The sequence below is a fragment of the Naegleria gruberi genome (genome assembly GCF_000004985.1).
Source record: "Naegleria gruberi genomic scaffold NAEGRscaffold_58, whole genome shotgun sequence".
Classification (NCBI taxonomy): domain Eukaryota; phylum Heterolobosea; class Eutetramitea; order Acrasida; family Naegleriidae; genus Naegleria; species Naegleria gruberi.
The window spans coordinates 204,968-223,362 of record NW_003163269.1 but is presented as its reverse complement, the minus strand read 5'-3'; the positions used below and the strand labels follow the sequence as shown (position 1 = coordinate 223,362).

General features: G+C 35.1%; 6 protein-coding genes across 6 annotated transcripts; 4 read left to right on the top strand and 2 right to left on the bottom strand.

The window, feature by feature from the left end:
- Positions 1 to 169: 169 nt before the first annotated feature.
- On the top strand, positions 170 to 1,603 carry NAEGRDRAFT_52659 (uncharacterized protein; the record flags this gene model as incomplete). Its single annotated transcript, XM_002671859.1, has 1 exon — positions 170 to 1,603. One exon carries the CDS (start codon positions 170 to 172, stop codon positions 1,601 to 1,603), a length of 1,434 nt encoding a protein of 477 aa, XP_002671905.1.
- A 154-nt stretch (positions 1,604 to 1,757) lies between these two features.
- Positions 1,758 to 4,421, top strand: NAEGRDRAFT_81415 (uncharacterized protein). Its single transcript, XM_002671858.1, has one exon. The coding sequence runs from the start codon at positions 1,835 to 1,837 to the stop codon at positions 4,373 to 4,375; it is 2,541 nt and encodes an 846-aa protein (XP_002671904.1). The 5' UTR covers positions 1,758 to 1,834; the 3' UTR covers positions 4,376 to 4,421.
- A 284-nt stretch (positions 4,422 to 4,705) lies between these two features.
- NAEGRDRAFT_52657 (uncharacterized protein) lies at positions 4,706 to 7,473 on the top strand (the record flags this gene model as incomplete). The annotated part of the gene is made up of 3 exons (XM_002671857.1): positions 4,706 to 5,983; positions 6,099 to 7,340; positions 7,459 to 7,473. The coding sequence occupies 3 exons, from the start codon at positions 4,706 to 4,708 to the stop codon at positions 7,471 to 7,473; spliced, it is 2,535 nt and encodes an 844-aa protein (XP_002671903.1).
- A 210-nt stretch (positions 7,474 to 7,683) lies between these two features.
- Positions 7,684 to 11,025, bottom strand: NAEGRDRAFT_52656 (uncharacterized protein; the record flags this gene model as incomplete). The annotated part of the gene is made up of 1 exon (XM_002671789.1): positions 7,684 to 11,025. One exon carries the CDS (start codon positions 11,023 to 11,025, stop codon positions 7,684 to 7,686), a length of 3,342 nt encoding a protein of 1,113 aa, XP_002671835.1.
- Positions 11,026 to 12,219: 1,194 nt separating this feature from the next.
- On the top strand, positions 12,220 to 16,688 carry NAEGRDRAFT_73124 (uncharacterized protein; the record flags this gene model as incomplete). The annotated part of the gene is made up of 2 exons (XM_002671856.1): positions 12,220 to 13,738; positions 13,783 to 16,688. 2 exons carry the CDS (start codon positions 12,220 to 12,222, stop codon positions 16,686 to 16,688), a joined length of 4,425 nt encoding a protein of 1,474 aa, XP_002671902.1.
- Positions 16,675 to 18,373, bottom strand: NAEGRDRAFT_59360 (uncharacterized protein; the record flags this gene model as incomplete). The annotated part of the gene is made up of 2 exons (XM_002671788.1): positions 16,675 to 17,070; positions 17,795 to 18,373. 2 exons carry the CDS (start codon positions 18,371 to 18,373, stop codon positions 16,987 to 16,989), a joined length of 663 nt encoding a protein of 220 aa, XP_002671834.1. The 3' UTR covers positions 16,675 to 16,986.
- Between the last annotated feature and the right edge of the window lie 22 nt (positions 18,374 to 18,395).

Sequence of the window (18,395 nt, the reverse complement as noted above, 5' to 3'; positions counted from 1 at the left end):
CTAATGGATTTCTGTGTATCATCAATTTGTTTCAATCCAACTTTGTTGTTCCTTGTTGTTCTTTGCCGAATCTTTGAAAGTCAAGTTAACTTTTTACAATGCAATGTTGGAAAATTCAAGAGTTTGAATGTTGATTTTTGATGAGATCTTGTGGTTCCAGTTAAAAAAAATGGTGAAACTAAACGCTTGGTTGTTACTTCTCGCGATTCTGCTGTTCGAAACTAGTTCAAGAACGAAAGCAAGTATTGCCATTCCACAAAGTGCTGACGCTTTCGTGGACACAATCGGAGTTAATACACACTTGTCGTATCCAAATAGTTGTTACAATAATCACTGGGAAACTTTCGCCAAGTTTCTAATAGAGTCTGGCATTAGACATATCAGAGATTCGTTACGTGATGGTCCACAATATTACTACGACAGACACAACTACCTCGGACGAAACGGAATCAAAGGTGTTTTCCTAACAGATAACCCTTCTAGACCAGCAGATTTAATTCGAAACTATCCACAGAAAGTTCCAGACATTTTCGAAGCTTACGAAGGAGTCAACGAATATGATTTGAAAGGACTCTCTAATTGGGTTGAAATCACACGAAACTGGACTCAATTCCTTTGGGAAAATCACAACTCGAGTTTTCCAGTTTACGCTCCTTCGTTAACCTCACTTTCTGCTTACGAAGCTTTGGGTGATGTCAGTAAATGGGTTGACTATGTGAATATGCATAATTATTATGGAACTTATAATCCTGTGAAGGGATGGGGACCTCAGACTCAATATGGATTCACTGGAACCATTGATTATTTCAAGAATTTAACACTCTTGCAGGGTGGTTATTCGAAACCTATTATTACAACTGAAACTGGATGGCAAACATTGCCTGCTCATGTAATTTATTGGGTTCCTGAGATTATCCAAGCGAGATATACTTTGAGATCTTTGGTGTTGCAATACATGAGAGGAATCTCAAAGACTTATCTATACGAAATGTGTGATGATGGCGAGTTCTTTGGATTGTTGAGATATAATTCGACTGATAATATTGATTCTCCATCTCCAAAACCAGTTTATAGAGCACTGAAGGGAATGATTCAAGTATTGAGTGAAAATCCTAAACTTGCTATTTTTGGGTTGAAAGAATTGAGTTTCGAATTGAGAACAAACGAAACTAAAAATGCAAACTTACAAAAATTGTGGCTTCAAAAGAGTAATGGAAATAAGTATCTATTGATTTGGCAAGAAGTTTTCTCATACAATAATGGAATCATGAGTTTCTCTCCAGTTTCAGTCAACCTTAATGTTTCCATGGAAATTTCTCGAGTTTCGAAATATACATTCGATTTGGATGGAAACATGAGTAATGAAAGTTTGAGTTTTTCAAGTAATGTAACTTTCCTTGCTAGTGACACAATGTCAATTATTGAAATAGTTCCAAAAGAAAGCTCACCAATTACTCCTAAAGTTTCGAATAGTATTTTGATTCCACAACAATCCAAGAATATTCAACCTGGAAAGAGCATTAGAGAATCGTCTAGCAATTCATTATTTACTTTCACCTACTTGGTTTTATTATTGATTTTTGCATTTGTAGGTTTCCAATAACAGAAAATTATTAGAAAGCAAATTGAAAGAATAAAACTTGCCAACGACATAGTTTAAGCTTTTCCGAATTCGTTCAAATTCCCAATTTGTTTATTCAAACTTGCAAAACGTCCATCAACCATCAAGACCTTGACTTTAAAAAAAAAATACGAATCTCTTTCGTCTACTTTCCAACAAACACAAAACAATCAAATCATCACAACCACAAAACAATAACCTCATCATCACAAAATGGGACAACAAATGAGTCGGCACGGAGACGAAGATCAACCCTTCGACTATAATCTCCAACAACAGCAACAACAACAACAACTCCATCACCTTCTCCTTATGGGTGTAAGCAATTCGGGAAAGACATCCTTCTGCAAAATGTCCAATCTCCTATTGGGTGGCAGCATGTCCAAAAATTCACTAAAATTCCACGAAGAATTACTCAGCAGCATGTTCTCATGGTTATTGTTCATTATTTGTGTCAAGAAGAAAATTTTCAACGAAATTGATTATCGATTTCCATCATCAAAAAATTTAATTGATGAAAAATTGTTGAAAATTGTAAAAATTTCAATCGTGGAACAGTGCTCGAATGAGGCAGGGGCAGGTGAGAATGAGAATGGTGGAGAACAGGGAGATGCTTCTCGGTGTTTACTGCAACAAGCAATTGTTAAGCCAGAATTGTTATGGAGTGATGCAGGAATGATGCAACAAATTTCAATGTTGTGGGCAACTGAGACAATTTTACACAAAATTTACACCATCTTGTATTATAACAAAATTTCACCAGAATTATTGTACTTGTTTGGAAATACTCAAGTGGGATCGATTATTTCAGGAAATGTGTTGGATAAAAATGGAAATGTGAATACAGTTCCAAAACAACCACAATGGCAACATTTCGAACATTTCAATTATGTCATTACTCATTGTAATCAAATAGCAGAAAGATTGAGAAGAGCTAGAAAGGGATTTTCTGATACAGAATTGAAATCTGAAACTGAATACTTGTTAGCTTCGAATATGACTCGAGGTTTCTATGAGAGTGAAATTAAAATCATTACAGAGAGAAAGAGCACATCTACCACTGAGAATGCAACCACATCAACAAGCTCCTCTAAAAAGAGTAAGGACTCTGAAAAGAATGCACTCCCTCAAAAACCAAAACCAATCATTCGTTCACTTCACATGATTGACAGTGCAGGTGTTAGATCAGATAGAAAAAAGTGGAAGAAGATTTTGCTCTCCAAGCTCTATGAAGAATCTCAACCATTGACAAGTTCAACAACCTCCTCTGGAAAGGATAAGGAAAAGGAAGAGAAGAAGAAGAAGAAATCTGAAAATACAGCACCTAGCTCATCATCTGTAAATGCTTCATCTACTCCACTCAATACCACAACTGACAGCAATACATCCGCCAATTCAAGTGAACAAAATGCTACTTCCAGTAAGAAACCAATCAAAACTCAGGGAGTTGCCATTTTGTACTTTGTTTCACTCACTTGTTACAATCAGTATTCAGTTGATGATATTTTGGGATTGTACGGCTCCACAATTTCAATAACTGATTCGAGAACTCCTGGTTCTCCACTTGTAGATAAGGTATTGACTCTTGAAAAACCAGTTTATGAAAGTGGTAGTGATGCCTCATCCAATGACAAGCTCATTTCCACCTTGACATCACCAACTGGTAGTAGTGTCAATGTGAAACATACTGATCTATTGGAAAAGGAAAGAGCCAAGAAAAAGACTTTGAAATCACCAAAATTCAAGCCACTCATCGACAGTGCTTCATCTAATTTCCTATCACGTCATCAAAGTTTACAACACAACCATTTGTTGACATTGAAAAATCAATTAATTGATTCGTTGGAATTTTTCAACAGAACTGTTAACATGCCAGAATTGGAACATGTTCCATTCATTCTCGTCTTTACAAAGAAGGAATCACTCAAGAGAAAATTAGTTTACTGCGACTTGTCAGATGCCTATCTTTCTAATTTACTATCTGAAACTCCAGAAAATTTCGTTCGTCTTGATCCATTCCCAGAGGAAATTATGCAAAAGAGAACATCTAAAATTGACCCAACAACCATGCCAGAAAAGAAGGAAACTATTCAAGTTAGCCCACAAATTCCACCTCCTGCCACTCCAGAAAAGAAATCTCCAATTCCATCTCATTTGAGAGACGAAGATTCTGTGGATTCTCCAGTTGTTTGTATGGAAAAGGTTGAAACCTTTGAAGAACCAAAACTTTCCGATCAAGTCATTAAGCCAGCAACAACAAGAAATGTCACTGACGAAAGCTCATCATCATTGGATGAATCTCATTCAAGACAAAGCAGTTTCATTGAGGTTTCTATTGAAGCCTCTTCAGGAAAGACCAGAAGATTCCAAGACAATCGTTGTGTGAGTGTTTCCATTAATTTATCTACATTGGAGCAACAATTAGAAAGTCAACGAAAGCAAATTAAGGAATCTCTTACGCATGAACAATCTGAGGAAGGAATCACTCAAGAAATGATTGATTCTTGTCTCAAATTCAACAACCCTCCTGAGAGAATTATTCCACTCACCGAAGATGACCTCAAAGAACCTGAGCAATCAATTCAAGTCACTGATGAATATCTAGAATTGAATACCAAGTACATTATCAAACAATTTTTAAATCAAGTTTCGAATGATGAAAAGAGAAATCAAATTCAAATTGTAACTTTGGATGTTTTTAATAGAGAGGACATGAAAAAACTTCTTGCTGAACTAGTCAACAAATCTTGCTAAATGATTTGATTTTAACATTGTACATAAATTCTCCTCTTTTAATGATAACAATAATTTACTATGTTTCTAATAGAAAACCAACAATTTAAACAAACTAATGGAATTTGCCAACTCTCAACAAGGTGGTATTCAGCCTTCCCACAAAGCTCTTTAAATTTTTGGAGGAAAGTGAAGACAAAACTTGTGAAGAAAGTAATTATACTAGTAATCCGATGAATTCAAATTCAGATGAAATGGTGATTTACTGAAACAAATTTATTGGTGCTTCATTAGGCCAAATTGATCACTAGAAAATTCCAACAATGAATGGAAAAACCAAAGACAAAAAAAATGCAAGCACCAAACGGTCCCATTATCATCATTGATGATGCTGATGAAGAAATGATGATCAATGGCGATACTTTGCCTCATACAATGATCATCTCCTCTGAAGAAGAAGAAGCCAATTCGAATCAAATTGTTGATTCCGAAGAAGAAGAAATTGAACAAGAGAAAATTCTATATAAAACCAAAGTTGCAACACGAATTGATTCACAAATACAAGAATTGATTGGAGGTGGAAAGGTACATGAAGCACTTGAGAGATTTTGTGGTTTGGTTTCGGAAGGAAGTTTACAATTTGCAAATTTTGCATGTGGAGGTAAATTGGATGATTCGATGAGTTTTCTTCCAGGTATTGAAGTGCGCAATGCAAGTGGTGATTATTCTGATAAACAAAACAGTATGATGCTCAGTTTGCCAATAATATCCAATGAATATATGAATGATTTGAAGAGATTTTCCTATACATGTACCAAAACTAATGTTAATAATCCTTACAATTTTATGTGTTGTGTGAAAAACAATAATTGGAGTCGTGCTTGGGAGCAATTTGTAAACTCTGAGATTAGGAACAAGTTGGGAATTGACGAATCTATAAGGTTTAACATGTATGAAGATTCAATAATGGTATTAAGTGAAGGATGCAGTTTCTCTGGATCACCAATTGACGACAATGTTTTTTCAGCAATGCTAATTCAATTGCCATCTGATTTTGAATCAGAAGATACAGATATTTGTGTCGAATATAATGGACATGTGGAGAAATTCAACTTTACAGAAAATTCCACATTCACAACTTATTATATTGCCTTTCACCCTGATTGTGAAATCAAAATACCAAAAGTTACTAGAGGACACCGAGTATTTATGGTTTATATTATGGATTATAATGAAACTGAACCACCAGCTATTGAAAATTCTCCATTTTTGAATACTGTAAAGTTAATAGTTGACCAATTCAAAAATGATTCATATATGATAAGAGTATTAGCTGAAAAATACAAAAGACAAGAGTTGTCTTATAGTCATTTAAAGGGAAAAGACCAGAATTTAGTCTCAACTCTCAAACGTTACACTGAAAAGTTTCATGACTTGGGAATATTATTGGTGAAATTACAAAAAGAAGTTGAAGGATCTGACGAAGATAGATATGGCTCAGATTCACCAGATTATTTCATTACCAGTGCTTTAAGAAAGGATAAACCGTCCATTTGCAAATACGAAATATCAGAGGAAAAGATTAGTCCAGAAGATGCCTTGGAAAATGCCAAGTCAGTTTCGAAAAAGGTAATGTTTTTGTGAAATTTCATACTAATCTTTCATTTGTGTTTAGGTTGATACGTTCGACCATATATCAACGGAAACATATGAGGAAGTTTGGGCAGTGATGATTTGTTCTCAGAAAAAGATGGGAGAATTATCCCTTCGTCTTGGAATACAAGTTGCAATGGAATATCTTGCTAAATTGTGGAGTGAATATAACAAGAATAATTCCAATACAGAGCTTCTCAATAAGATTAAAAAATACATGGAGTATATTATTGCAAATTACAAAGAAATGGAAGTTAATTACCTTAAAAAACTCAAAGATGTTGGACTTGTTAACAAACTATTATCTATCAAAGGTAGCAAGTGCAGTATTGAAGATTTGATTCAATTGGAAAAATATTTTAACAAACAAATCCATCTAGCACTTCAAGGATATTTGAAAACATTAGATATTAATAGTGTTCTTCGTTTCGTTTCGGCTGCAGATAGGTATGACCTTAAAAACGAAATTATCAAATACAAATTGGAAGAGATTTATAGATCACGTTGCGGTTCTGTCAATCTTAATTTTGATTTATTCATGGAGGTTTATATACAAAGCAATATAGAATTGGACTACAGTTCCATGAGGAATATTACTTCAAAAATCAGGATGGATATTGACAAATTGCTCTTGACAGGAATCAAACATAGTAACATAACATTCATATTTGAGGCGTTGAGAAGATGTTGGACTGTAAAAACTGTTGATATTGAGAATATGCTACAGTGCATTTCTTTTTTGAAATTGAGTGATTGTACTGGTTTCTTTGATGTAATTTCAGAAGATTTTTGGAAGCATGCTGAGAAATCAAACAAATTGAATTTAGTTATGAAATTTCACAATTACATTGGAAAGAATGATAAGGAGAGAAGTATACTTGGGCTTGTTTTGAATAAGCTAGTTACTCTGTTACTAAAGGACGACTTTTATGAAGTTGATGAGCTAGTGAAAATATTCGAAATTTGCTTGGCTTGTAATAGAAAAACTGAATTGGAAGAATTTATTGGTAAAATAACAGTTGATGGTTTTTCTAATGGACACCATTACAACAAACAGACTGTTTATAGTGAAACACCGATTTTGTTCTCCAAAAATCATGAAAGAACTCTAATTACACTTGTAGGAAAAGCACATTATCATCATATCATTATTCCACTCCTTTTCCATATTTCACAAACTCCTGAAAATATCAAAGATCCTTTAATGCAGAAACTTGTCAAGATGTGTTTGAATTATTGTGATGATCTTACGAATGGCAAAGAGAAAATCCCAGTTCCAGTCACTTTTAATCTTGGAGCAACAACTGATTGTACATGTTACGATTGTCAACAGGTATTGGAATTTGTTAATTCACCAACCTTACTTTCCAAAACATTTCAGCAAAACTACCAAGTTAAGAATCATATCAAGAGCAAATTCGCTCCAGTCAAATGTCTGTCATACCAAACAGGTCAAGGTCGTTTAACTATTGAAAAATCACTTTATTCACCCCATATAAATGAATATACGCTAGAGGAATGCAAAGTGAACAAAACTAAACTTGCGGAGTTACTGGTTAAGGATGGAGAGGAAATTTCTAAAAAGAGGGATAATTGCGACACTCTAACTGACTATGAAACAGAACCATCAACAAAGAAAGTCAAAATGTAGATAAATGTTGATGAAACAATTACTATTAAGGATTGATCGTAGTGACCTTTACCTTACTTTCTGATAAAATTCTAATGGTATATGCTCCCAGTTCAGTATTTTTACAATTGGTAGTAAAATATTCGTGAGGTATGGCAACGTAGGAACCTGATGGAAGACAACAATCAACGACTATTTCTCTGTCGTATTTGTAATCACCTTGAACTATGATATCCTTCTTGTTGATCTTGATCAATCTAGATGGGGATGGCTGATCAACTCTAATCAAATGAACTGCAATACATGAATCATCATCCTTTGAATCGTGAACATATCTGGTGTCCAACTGAGTGAGTGAAATTACCAAACGATTATTTTCATATGGGTTTTCAATAAAGAATTGGGTTTCTTCCAAAACATCTAACATCCAATTGTTATCGCTTCTAATATTTGAATCAAATCTTCCAGTCGCTAAGAATTCATTCCATTTTCCATTTACGAAAATTTCCACACCTTCAATCATATTCCATTGGACAACAAAATATTCCAATGACATGTAAAAAATACCATCTTGAGAATTAAAGTCATTTCCTACATATTTTCTAAGCTCTGGACTCCAGCGAGGGCAATAATCTGACCACTCTCCCTTCCATTCAATTCCGTTAGCCCAAGGATTTTTCATTTTGATTAATCTTACTCTCTGACTATTGGTTAAATGTGGAGGGAACTCTATAGCATCCAAAATAGCATAGGCATGGAAATTGATAATACCAGTATAGTCAGAAGCTGATGTCTCGGATCTTGCACCCATCAATTTGAAGGAGCTACTTGAGCTGTTTTGCTTTGGTAGGCACGAAAGGTATTGCCACACTTCCTCAATCTTTTTTGGGTCAATATCATATGAAAATGAAATACCACCAGTAAGATCAACGAGAGCATCTTTCAAATGACCTCCCTTCAAGGAGAAATAATTTCCATAGAGAGCTGCGTAAGCCTTCTCCAACAGTGGCACCCACAACTCGTTGGGATCTGCTGATCTGGAGAACACATACGAATTTGTAGTTACATCACAAGGAATCAAGTCATCAATAGTAATTTCCTTATTCCGTCCCTCCTTGAAAAGGCAAAATGTGTATTTTCCAATTGCAGAGTTTGTTTTTGATTCAACAACAACCTTTTTCATTACAAAATCATGAGAAGCAACAATGGCCATTGCACTAAGCATCCAACAATTACCAAGAGAACCTTGAATGACATCCTTATAATTGGAACCATCGACAAAAAGTGCTGGCTTGGTTACACCAGTTATTTGTGAAGGACGTAACCAGACAAGATCTGTATCCAAATTTACAATGTGAGGTGGAAGATCAAAATCTGCTCTAGTTCCAGCTCCTAGAATGGAACTGGTTATTGGTGGAAGAGAGTTGTCCAAAAACATTGAATTGGTAGATCTTGTTTTTGGTGGAGGTACTGACTGCTTCAGTTGTTCTTCAGGATCAACCTCCTTAGTCTTCTTTTTGAAGAGTTTGAATCCAAAGTTGTCAGAAGTGGGTCTTTGAACTTGACGAATAGTGAAAGGCACTTCCTCGACATGATCTTCTCTAATCTCGAAAATATCATTGGAGGGAAGAGGAGATTCATTTTCTTGGAGAATTTTCAAATATTTGTGAGCTGTTTCATTGTTTGGGTCACATTCTAAGGTTTGATTCAATCTCTTGGTACCTTCCTCAACTTGACCATTAGAGGCCAATAAAACTGCCAGTTCTATCAAGGCAGTGGTATCTTTAGGATCGATTTCAATAACTTTTTCCAAATCCTTAATAGCTAAAATTGTATTTCTACTTTTAGTATAATAAAGAATGGCTCTATTAAAGTAAGCTTCCAAAAACTGTTGATGTAAATCAATAGAAGTAGTAAAGTCCATAATGGCTTGTTCTACTCTTTCCATTTTGTTGTACAAAACTCCTCTCTCAAAGAATATATTTGCCTTCTGCTCTCCAGAAACTTTTTTGCTTGATTCAACATCCAATAATTTCACAGCTCTATTATACAAATCGAGAATTTCTTCATTTTGACCAGTTCCAGTTTTTGACAATGCTTTAGCAAGATCCAAACTTGTCTTGTAGTTATTTCCCTGTTTGATGCATTCTCTCAAGTGTGGAATAGATTGAGAGTAAAGCTCAAATTGAACTTCCTTTGGTAATATTGGGGAGAGAATGGTTGCCACCATATTCAAAATTTGGCTCGTGTTGAAATGATTATTATAAACACTATTAGGCTTGTGTTTGCTTACAAATTCAAAATCTTCACATGCAAGAGTTTTGAGTTTCAAAATCTTGTCCATCATTGCTTTGTCGTTATTATCTCTGCAGTCGTGTACATGATCCACAATGAATCTATGAATTGCTTTAGCCCTTTTGGAGTGAGTTTCTAAAAAGCTATCAAATTGTTGTTTCTTGTCTGGACTATTTTGTGGAATTTCCTGGTAATGTTCAATTGATTTTGTGAAATCCTCAATTGCCTCCACGTACTTTTGCATGTAGGAAAGTGAAATTCCTCTATTATGATAAGCAATCATGAATAATGTAGATTTTCTTTCTTTATCGTTAGTATTACCAATCAGTGAGATGTAACTCGTAAAATCGGCCTCTGCTGGTCTGTAAGAATTGATATCATTATGAGAGAGGGCTCTATTGAGATAATATTGTGGCAATTGTTCGAGAGCAGAGAGACAAACCTTCTCACTGGCCACCCCTGATGAATTACTCTTCAAATACTCGGCCATTTGAATTGCCTCACTAAATGCAATGACTGCCTTCTCCAGAGATGAAATTCCGTCCACTTGATATCCCCTCAATTGTTGAAGACATCTTCCCTCAAGGAAGTACGACTTCATAGTTGTAACAAATACATACAAGCCATCGATATCTTGCAAGAGTGATTGTTGATTATCATAATAATACAATTGTTTGTACAGTTTGTAGTGTCTGGCAACTGCAGCAAAATCTTGCAGTGCTTTAGTAAAATACAGATCCTTCTTTTCATCACTCTCAGCAACAATTGTCGAATTAAAATAGCAAAGTCCTTTAGTGATAAACATCTTTCCAATTAATTCAACAATTTGTTTATCAGCTTGTTCAGCTATTCCCTTGATACATTCTCCATCATTGAAATCACACCCTGAAACAGTGATCAATGTATCCGAGGGTATCTGAACACACTTCTCCAATATTTCAATGGCTACTTTGTATTCCTTCTTTTGAAAATGTTCCGTACTCGTTTGTAATTGCTTGAGTGTATGTTGCTTATCCCGTGATGAGACAAAATAGATAGAGTCACCATCATCCGATGTGGTGAGAATACAATTATTATTACTGCTACTGGCCATTATTATTATCCTTCTCAAAGACGACGACGATGAATTTCAAACCTCCAACAAAGGACTTGGCAATTTTTTTTAATAATAAAAATAATGAACTTTTGAGGACTGGTTTTGGATCAAGGTATGAACTTTCCAGTGAAGGTCAACTGAATTATGTTTGTCAGAAGTATCCTATACTTGTAGTTGACCCATGATAGAAATTGAATTTTCTCTGAGGGTGTTCTTATTGTTTAACTGAGAAGAGAGAGGATTACAAAGAAAATCCCACCCTCATCCTGGTCTTTGGTTAGATCCAGTTTTGTCTCCAAATGCATGTAACATTCAGTGAACAGAGAATTAAGGTCAAACATTATTAGTTCCGATTATTCCTCACTGCAACTAACACACATGCATTCTGCAAGTGGATAAAACCGCACACGTTTATTCATTACACAAAACAAAAAAAAATGGTTTCTAAATCAGAACTTGCTAAAATCTTTGGAAAGATTGAATTTGTTGATAGCTACCCTGATTATAAGGTACAAGTAGTTGACGGTTATCCTGATCTCAGAGTTCAAATGGTTGATAGTTATCCAATCAGTGTTGGTCTTTGGGAAGAAGTTGACAGCTACCCAGATTTCAAGATTCAAATCGTTGAGGATTATCCTGATTTCACTGTTGAGTTTGTTGATAGTTACCCTGGTTTATAATAAAACTGACCATTTTTTAATCCAATCCCATCATTTTAATTGAGAATAACACTAATAGATGTATTAACCAGACCAGCTTAATATCTTTTGTTCATGAAAAGGCATCACAACATGTTACATGAAACGTATTCCCTTTCAAAGGGATCCGAATATATTGTCATTGTATTCAACTATACATCCTCAACGACAAACTCGAGTTCCCTTTACACAATACAGTTTTTTTATCAACATTGACCTTAATGTGCTTTGATAGGCTTGTTGATGTTTTTTTAAAGGCGCCATTTTTTACTACAGAGAGAATAGGAGATGCAAATTCTGAGTTGGGATTTTTTTCTCAAATGGAAATGAATTATCCCTCCACTAGAATTTTTAAATAAGCACAATAACAACATTAAAAGAATAGCTGAAAAACATAGTCTCTTAATGATGCTATAATCATTATCGGATTATAAAAACAACAATCATCATAAATACCTAACTCTTAAATACAACTATTACCAACAACATCAACATGATAAATATTGCAAAAGTTTTAAATGCTTATCAAATAGTCTTCCTTGTATTATTCTTCCTAGTAATACATAATAACATTACAGTCTTCGGTCAGAATGTTTCACCCACATGCGAGAATGTTGAAGTTTTCTTTACACCCAATAATTATTATTCCTACGTTTGCAATGATTATAACAAGAGTTGGAAAAGTACCTCATTGAATGGAACATTTTCATATACTGGTGGGTCGAGTAGGAAAGTATTGATTTATCAGGGAATGGTTGGATCGAAAATTAATTATCGATTTACTTCATGTTCCTCCTCATCGAGTTTTTCAGCAAATTATTCAATGCTTATTAATGATTTGAATATAATGAAATATCCCTATCTGAATCCCAGTGTTTATTGTGGTACGAAGGATGCTTGTAATTTGGGAATTTCGAAAGCATCAAGTGTGGATGTTACTGGTCTTTCGTATGTGTATTTGAAAGATTATTCTAACAAGCTGACATTGAAGAGATTGACACCAGAGGAATTGTTAATTCAATCCATGTATTTGTATCTGTGTTATGTTCCTTCAACAACACCTGTTGTGGATTTGGGTATCACTTCAAAACCATCAACGGTAGTCATTGCATCAAATCAATCAAATAGAAATTCAACCAATGTTGTGACCATTAAAAACTCTGGTATAGATACAATAACAGACGTATATCTGGATATCAAGTTCGAATCTCTAAGCATTTCAAACCTCGATATTTCAATTGTAAAGCTTGTTAGGGTTAATCATTCAACAAATGTACAAACAGCCATCAAATCATATACTCTCATACCAATAAGCAGCTCAAACACAGCCAGTCTTTATGTCAGTTATGTGACATTACAAGCCAGTCAATCAATTCAAGTTTACATCATGTATAAATGGAGAAACGACAGCAATATCACAACAAATACCACTTCCACTGTTACTTACGCAACTCGTATGAATGGAAAATATTATGATCCTTTGATAAGCTCAAGAGTTCAATCCTCCTCAATCTCGCTCACATACTTGTCTAAAACAAATAATACTGGCATACCCAATTCGTCTGTCAATTCTACTAGTAATGTAATCACAAATTCAACCCAGACATCCAACAATACTGCAAGTAATAATAATACCACAACAAATAGCAACTCGACAGTCAATGTCGATCCTTATTCTCCCAATACCTATTATTCAGTTTATGAAAAAGCACTAGCATTCAAGGTTGATAATTCAAAGAGAGTTATCATTGCTTCGTATGTCACTACCACAGCGATTGCTTTCATTCAGACCTACATTAGTTTTAACAGCACCTTCAACGGAACGATTGTTGTATCATCTTCCGCCACATTACAGACAATAACGATTCCTCAAATCTCTGTCACAACCACTTCCTTTATTATTCCATCAACATTGTTAAATTCTAAACTGAATGGAGCAACATCTCTAACTTTCAAGATCACGAATAGTAAAGTTTCTAACACCACAGGTACTATTACAATGTTGAAAAAGAGTAAGTATAAGCCAATTGTTAAAATAATTAACTCAACTACTAAGGCATTAAGAGTATGGCTATTGATCAATCTTTTACAATTCCTAAACCAATTGTTAATGGTGAGGTAAATGCCTTAAAAATTATAAGCTACTCCACTCGGGATAATACACCACAAGATATAGAAATTTCTACGTCTGCACTCTCCACTCGTCCATACTATTTATTCATTATCCAAAGTGGTGAAATGCCTATCACTCTCGATGTTTCAAAAGCCCACCAAGTCATTTCTGCTTCAAACACTTATACACACATAATCTCATTTAAGCAAATTCCTATTGGATCATTGATAGTGATTGTAGAGAACAATTGTGATACTTGTTCTGCAGTATTGTCCTTTTCAATTCCAAACATGTACTTAAATCCACCCTCCCTGCCCCTTGATGGTGTTTACAGCCAAGCTTTGCCTCAATCTTCAACAGGATCCTACCCTTACTATATCTCCTATAACCCAACAGAGGACAGTTACCTTCTTGCTTTTGTAACTGTTCAGAATTTACAACCGGTAATAAGTCAGGGTCAATTCAATTTAACACCTCCAACATTGAAATTAACAGCCGCACAAGGAACTCTTCAGAGATTTGTTCTTGCTTTTTCTAAGACTGTCACTGTTAACTGTCTGAATGAATTCACAAACACTATTGGTATTTCGACATGGCTTCAGCCATCCCTTAATGGAGTTTGGAAATTTAACCTTCAATTAGATCCTGCCTTTACAATTTCAAATACAACAGTTAACTATGTTGTACAATCCATATCTTCCCCTCAACTTGCCTTCTCTCTCTCCTCACCTGGATATAATACAATTCAATTACCATATTATGCTTCTCCAACAGAAGATGTAACGCAACGAATGGTTGTAAATACTGTTTCTAATAATTTCCAAATTACAATGTTGATGGACAGTCAAAATTTAATGTTATCAGGTAGGAAGTACAATATTTATCTTGGGGTAGGAAAACCTGTAGACTCTAATAACTATAATATTAAGCTAGATATTTCATCTCAAACCAATTACAAGGTCAACATTATTGGATACGAAAATGGAATAATCTTTGAGACTAGTTCAGGTACATCTTTTGTGAACACTCCATATTTGAAACTACAAGATAAGGCTATCTATATGCTCATACATCCTCTGGAAACATATTCTCCCCAATCATGCGATTCTTCCTCTTTTTCCTCTCAAGCCAAGTTCAGTTATTTAATGACAACAACCCCATCAAAGGCTTCAATCTCATCATCTTCTTACTTGACCAAATTTGTTGTAAACCCTGGAACTATTGTTGAAGTGGATTACAGTGATGCCAAAGACACTGGACAGTATTTGATTGAATTATTCAGTCAACAATTTACCTCAGTTCCGACTCCAACAGTATACGCAATTTCGTTATATCCAAACAAGTTGGAAACAATTACTCCCACAAGAAACGACTATGTCTACAAGCAACATCAAACAACCTTGAAAGCCCTCAAATTCATCTTGGATGTTGATGCTTCCAAACTTGCAACATACTCAAAGATTTTAATAAGATTCCCAACAGATCAAACGTTTGCAAGTGCTTCGTTCAGAGGAACTGCTGAAAATGTAGAATCTGGGGAAAACGTGTACCTTGAAAATTACTTCTTTGAGTCGTATATTACTGCTGGATGTATTGTTGGTATTGTTCTCTTGTATTCTCTCTTTTTCACTTGCGTATTCTGTATTCAAACAATCAGGAAAAAGAAGATTAACATTGAAAATGAAAAGGAGTGGGAATCATTCATTCCTGCTCTGTTCGCAACTCTTCCCATGTTTCTTGCCATCAGAGTTTGCAGAGGATGTGTTAAAAGTCAGGATGAAAGAAAAAGGAGGTATTGCTCTGTGTTTATAGTGGGAACAATGCTTTTACTACTTGCAGTGTTATGGTTGGGAGGATTTGGATCTGTTGTAGGTATCACCATCTTTGAAACAGTAAGCTTGATGAAAGACACAAACGTCGAATTGTTATTAAGTAATTCTGCCTATGCTTGTTGTGTTGTCCAATCTGGTACTTATACTGATTCAGTGTATACTGATTTTGAGATGATCACACTTGGAAATACTTACAAGTGTTTGAATGTACATTCAACATCTAATCCTATTACTGAGTTTTTCGTAAATTCCAACAAACCAACCACTCCACTCGAAGTGGCAAACATTGAGGGTGGTTTGAGTGCTGTTGGTTGGAGTAATTTACAATGCAAAGGATCAAAGGTTCTCTATGTTCCAAACAAATTTGAGCTTGCAAGATATCTATGTATTGCAGCAACCTTTGGGTTATTCCTTCTTGGTTTTGCTATTTGGTTCTTTTTATTCCTTTTCATTGCTTGCATTCAAGCACCAAAGAGAAAGAAGTGTGCCATCAAAGCTCCTCCAAGTAGTAGTTCTAAATCAATCAAATCAACCAGTGGTAAACCACTCAATAAGAAACAGCAGTCAATCTATACTACTCCTCAACAACAATCTGTTCACAGAAGTCCAACTAGTTCAACCAATAAGACTACACATACCTTTGCTGACTATGAAGTCTTCTTCCCAACTAAGGAAGCCAATACTCCTCTCAACAAGAGAAGAAATGAGTATGAAATGTTTGATGTACCAATACTCAATACTCCACCTCCAATCTATACTCCATATCCTCAACCATTATCAGCATTTACTTCGAGTCCTCCAAGATCTCCACCAAGAACTGCATATTATTCTTATGAACCTCCTTCTGTCAACACTACAGCATATGGAAATATGCCAGTAAGTAATGGAATATTACCTCCTCCATACAGCACTATTATTTTACCACCAGTACAAAATGCTACTGAAATATATCACGACGACAATATGGAAGCATTGACAATTCCAACATCTGAAGTGGTCAAAATGACAAGCCAATAATAAATTTATTGGATAATCCAATTTCCAAAATCGTCTCCTTTAAATCTGTGAGCTAGAGAGCTAATAATCATCTTCTTTTCACTGCTCTCAGTACTCTCCAAATCGTATAATGTACAGAGGTTATAGACTAAATTATGTTCCAAAGTAACAGCTGGATCTTGTCTCACAAATTCCTCAACGCCATCAATAGCCTTCCCAAGTTCACACATATACAACATGCAAATAGATCTATTATTGGCAGCATTGACACTGAGAGGATCCAACTCTGTAAGAATGAATGTAAACTCTTTACAAGCATCTACAAAATGGCCATAAGCAAACTTGAGATAACCACTGTTTGCTCTGACAAGGGTTGATCTTTCTGGATTTGTTTCTCTCTTTTCTACATTTACAAAGTGATCTCTTGCTGGTTTCAAAAGACCTTGTTGAAGATATAAACAACCCAACAATGACTCGAGTCTTTGATAAGTACTAAAATCTGATTCTATCAAACCAGAGTAATGCTTTAACAGCTTTTCCAAAATTTGAATTGCCAAATAGTATTCCTTTCTAGCAATGTGACAAGTAATAATATAAAATACAACTCTTTGTTCTCTCAACTTCCATTCTTCTTGTGTTCCTTCGAATGGTGTGTAGACAATAGTCATTTTGGAATGAAGTTTACATCTCTTACTGTACAAAAATCCACCACCTTCTTTGATTTGATCTGCACAAATCTTCAACAGGGCATACAATCTTTCCATAGCAATTGCAGATCCATCACTCCCTGGAAGGGGAGGGAGATTTGGATTTTGACTCTGTTGCTGCTGTTGTTGTTGTTGTTGAGCATTTGGATTCTTTAAATATTGTAATAGTGGAAGAATGGCCTTGATAATCAAAATTGTAAATGGCATCATGTTACCAGTCTTGCTTTGTTGATTTACATTGTAAATATTTGGATATTTCTCATAGAAATAGGTGGAATTGTTTTCCAAATCTCCCATACTATCGATACACATTTGAGCATATTCAGTTTGATTCAATCTCAAAAGTGTGACCAATTGAGATAATCTCCATTGTAACATAATATGCTGTTGACCAGGTTCTTTGACTTGTTTTTCACATACTTTTAAAAATTCTTTCCATGATTCACTTTTTGCCAATTCTACACATTCTTCCAATGAAGTTCCCTTGATGTCTTGTACTTTTTTAGGTGTTCTAATTGGAAAATCATTTCCCTTCAAAAAGGCTCTGACAGCTTCATGTTGTTGTGAGAGTGAAATTGAACTTCCAATACCAGGACCAGCAGTAAATACAGTTCCCGAACGCATCATATATTCTGGTGGTTGTCCAACACCAACCGATGAAGTTGCAGAAGCAATTGATGAAGAACTATGAGAGTGTGGCATACCTCCTGTCGTACTTAAATAACCACTCGTATTCATACCGCCAGAAAGTGTTGGTGAAGGCTGATTAAATGATTGATAATGTTGATGATTAATATGATGATGACCCTGAGGAAGTGGTGGAAGAGGTGATGCTGAAAAGGAAGTGGTCATTCTCTGCGAAGAGAGTGGATCAAGTGGATGAGGAACATTTGAATAGCCTCCAACAACACCCGATCCTGTTGTATTATTCGAGTATTGTTGTTGTTGCTGCTGATATTGGGAAGAGTTGAGAAATGGAGGCGGTTGTTGATTATTCATTTTTTAATATAATATTGATGAT